The 3,617-nt window shown below is 44.3% G+C and overlaps 1 protein-coding gene across 1 annotated transcript; it reads right to left on the minus strand.

Annotated features, from left to right (window-relative positions):
- Window positions 1–550: 550 nt before the first annotated feature.
- Window positions 551–3,017, minus strand: LOC136759667 (phe13-bombesin receptor-like). Its single transcript, XM_066714631.1, has 3 exons — window positions 2,670–3,017; window positions 1,035–1,386; window positions 551–952 (listed from the first exon to the last, which is right to left on the minus strand). Exons 1-3 carry the CDS (start codon window positions 2,957–2,959, stop codon window positions 551–553), a joined length of 1,044 nt encoding a protein of 347 aa, XP_066570728.1. The 5' UTR covers window positions 2,960–3,017.
- Window positions 3,018–3,617: the final 600 nt, after the last annotated feature.

The following is a 3,617-nucleotide window of genomic DNA, read 5'->3' on the forward strand; positions in this document are numbered from 1 at the left end:
TCTGAGGGCACTGTTATAAATTGTGCAATTCCACAGTCAACACGGCCAATAATCATCCTGCCGCAACACACTCCATCACTGAGAATGACACTGAAATACTGCAACACAGCCAGGGGACATACTCTGTGGGACTGGTGTGGGTAAGATCTATTCCATACAGAGATCTGATCTGCACAGTGTAGGAGTGTGATCTATGAGCCTTTGAAATTGGATGCCTCTGTTCATTTTCTGTGCTTTGGATTGCCACACTATCTCACAGGGTGGGGTGATGGGCTGTTTTGGGACTCAGTACAAGTCTGTGTGTGTGTGTAGGTGTGTGTGTGTGTGTTGGAGGGGAAGCTCTAAAGTCTGTTAAACACCAGTGACTGTAATTAGATTTAACTAAAAGCATCTGAAAATTGAAATACAGCATTATTCATCAGCAGATATTGCTACAAGTGCCTGTCATTTCTCTTTTCATTGTTCACATCCTGACAAGTCATACACCCCCCCCCCTCCCCATGCACTTTAATTAAACAGGTGCAGTAGAAATCCTTGTACTCTGTATCTCTCAGAACCCCACTTCTTGCTCCCTGGCTTGCCCTGCTCCTGTGTCCAGTTGGCTGTTGACCTCAGTGAGGCGTATGGTAGCCCTGTTGACCGTGGTGGTGCTGTGCTCCAGGTTTCCTTGTTGCTGGGGGTGATGATGCAAGCAGTGGCAGCGCAGGTGCCTGTTGAAGTGCTGCCTGAAGGAGTGGCTGAGCCAGTACAGGGCAAAAGGGTTAGCACAGGAGGAGCTGAAGACCAGAGTGCGAGACAGGAAGGTGGCCAGCAGGTGGCCGATGGAGGTGTCCACTGAGGACTGGTAGGTGAAGGAGCGGTACAGGTACAGCACGTGATTGGGCAACCAGCACAGCGCGAACAGCAGCACAAACACCAGCACGGTGTTGGCCAACCGCTTACGAGACTCCATCTGCAACACCAGGGACAGTGATGCAATTAGCACAGCAAATACATACAGTGAGTGGCATGCACATTGTTTCTATGCAGCCCACCTGTTTGCGGATGTGAGCATGCTCCTCGCCAGGCATGTTGCAGGCGCTCTGCAGCAGTGTCCTGGCAATGAGGCAGTAGTAGACGGAGATGATGCCCAGCGGGACCAGGTAGAACACCAGGAAGCAGAGCAGCGAGTGCGTCTCTTGCAGAACCTTCTCCGACACGGGGTAAGGCGCACAGGTCTCGAATGTCTGGTTGAACCCCGGCACAGAGAAGGAGTAGAGGTCGGAAAACACGGCTTCCGGAATGGCGATTAACACCGACACGGCCCAAATACAAGACGCCTTGACGCAAGTCCGCATCACCACATTGGAACCCTGCAGGTCCATGGGCCTGACGATAGCTCGGTATCTGAAATAGACGGGGGAGGGAAAAAGACAATACAAACAAATGCAACAATTTACCTCCAAGTCCTTGCATCTGCGTTTCTTACTATAATCTGAAATTGAGAGTTTTGTTTATATATACACTACCGGTCAAAAGTTTTAGAACACCCCAATTTTTCCAGTTTTTATTGAAATTTAAGTCCAGTGAATAACCAAAAGTTTAGGTTACCAAAAACTGATAAATAATGTACATTTCAAAGTTATATACTGTGTTACTACACCCTCTTAAGCATTATTTGTCAGTTGAGTACATTGAGACATTAAAGTGCGTAAATTAAATAAAAACTTAAAAAAAAATTGAAGTGTTCTAAAACTTTTGACTGGTAGTGTAAACCTTGGTTATACAGGTATGTCTGTATTGTGCACAGCACCTCCCAGTGGACAGAACATTAAAAATATATCTTGAGGCCATACCCTTTAGCTAATATTTTCCCCAATCAATGTCATTCTATGAGCATTTCTTTTGTTGTCAGATTTGTGGCTATGTTATAATAATCAGTGCTGTAAGATTTATATTAGGTGGTGGATACATTAATAACAGTCCAGTTACCTGTAACAGCCCTGATGATTATCCTAACATGGATGATATTAGTTTTTGCAATAGCGCTTATTTGTCCCCGTTTTTTTGTTGTTATCACTGTGCTGGTTCACTTGCTGAAAGTGATATTAAACCAAAGTTTAACGGTCAGAACTGAAGCAAATAAGCATTCGGTGGTAAAAAAAAAAAATCTACAATAAGGTTGCCAGCGGGTGAGTGAAACAGACCCACAGTGGAACTGATGTCATCATACGTAGGATACTGCTATGCGTCATATACTGGATTGAAGATACTCTCCAATGCAGGGATGAATCGCTTGAAAATCAATTGACTCGATGAAGAATAATTCCTAAAATATAATCGTTTACTAAACTTAATCATACGCATTTTATGGCGATATTAAACAAAAGCAGTAGTTTCCACCATTTAATCTGAATACACCACCTGTCCGCCTGATTACACAGACGAATCAAGGCCAGTGACACCAGGTGTTTATGTATACCATACCCTATTTTGCAGTGTGCGTTACTTTATCTATACAATCTTGATAGTCAAGCTTTTTGGGTACATCTTACGTTTGGAATTCCACTTGTTCTAAATGTATGTACAAATACATTATGGACATGGAAGCCCACACAAAAAGAAAAACAAAGTTTAAAATACACACGCATACATACATACATATTTTATCGATTAAATGCAGGGTTTACCTGTCCGCACTGAGCACAGTCAGGGTGAACACAGACACTCCCACTGAAATGAGCTGGATGAAGGAGATCATCTTACAGCCGACTCTGCCGAATAGCCAGGTGTCGGCGAAGTAGCGTGTGGCATCTACGGGCACGCAGGTGAGGAGCAGCAGCAGGTCCCCAATAGCTAAGCTCGCAATTAAGATATTGGGCACTGTCTGCATGGTCCTGACCGTCAGAAACACTTTAATCAGGATGGCATTTCCTAAGACACCGACGGCGATGATGGTGCCGTACATTGCCAACACCATGCCTTGAACAGCAGGTCCCCATGCCGGCTCTCCGGACGGGTCGCTGTCTACGGTGCTGAAATTCTCGGGGCTGCTGCTGCTGCCTCCTGTTTTCTGACTACTGTCGCCGGCTGTTGAGTTGATGTAGTCCATGACGGTAATTAAACATACTTTTCCCAAACTATAGTGTTAATTTAAAATGACACGTGATACTAAACTATATATTATAACTGCATGCAGATAGCGACAGCACCGAGAAGCCAGGTTTTGCGTGATATGATGGGACCGGCGCTTCCCTCTTAAGTCTGTGGGTGGGTGTATGTGAAAGGAGTTGGTTCATCGGAGGTGGGGTGCAGTTAAAACATCTCTAGTTTTATTTAATATATCAAAGATTACAATGGAGGAGGAGAAAATGCTGATTGGCCATGGAGTACAGGCGGGACATGAGCGGGCATGTCTAGTCTAGTCTTGTCTAGTTTCGGGATTCATAGACAATTGAGTGTCAGTAACTTCTCTCTCAGAACCGTTTTTACCAACAGATAAATCAGTATCATGTAATCCTTCCTTTCTAGGAAACCGTTTTTTATGCAACGTATAACAAATGATCTCTTCTTCTTTATTGGAGTATTATTAAGAATTGCCATGTTGTTCTAAGTTGGTAGGACGTTAAATCACCAAC

The sequence above is a fragment of the Amia ocellicauda genome, chromosome 10, assembly GCF_036373705.1.
Source record: "Amia ocellicauda isolate fAmiCal2 chromosome 10, fAmiCal2.hap1, whole genome shotgun sequence".
Classification (NCBI taxonomy): Eukaryota; Metazoa; Chordata; class Actinopteri; order Amiiformes; family Amiidae; genus Amia; species Amia ocellicauda.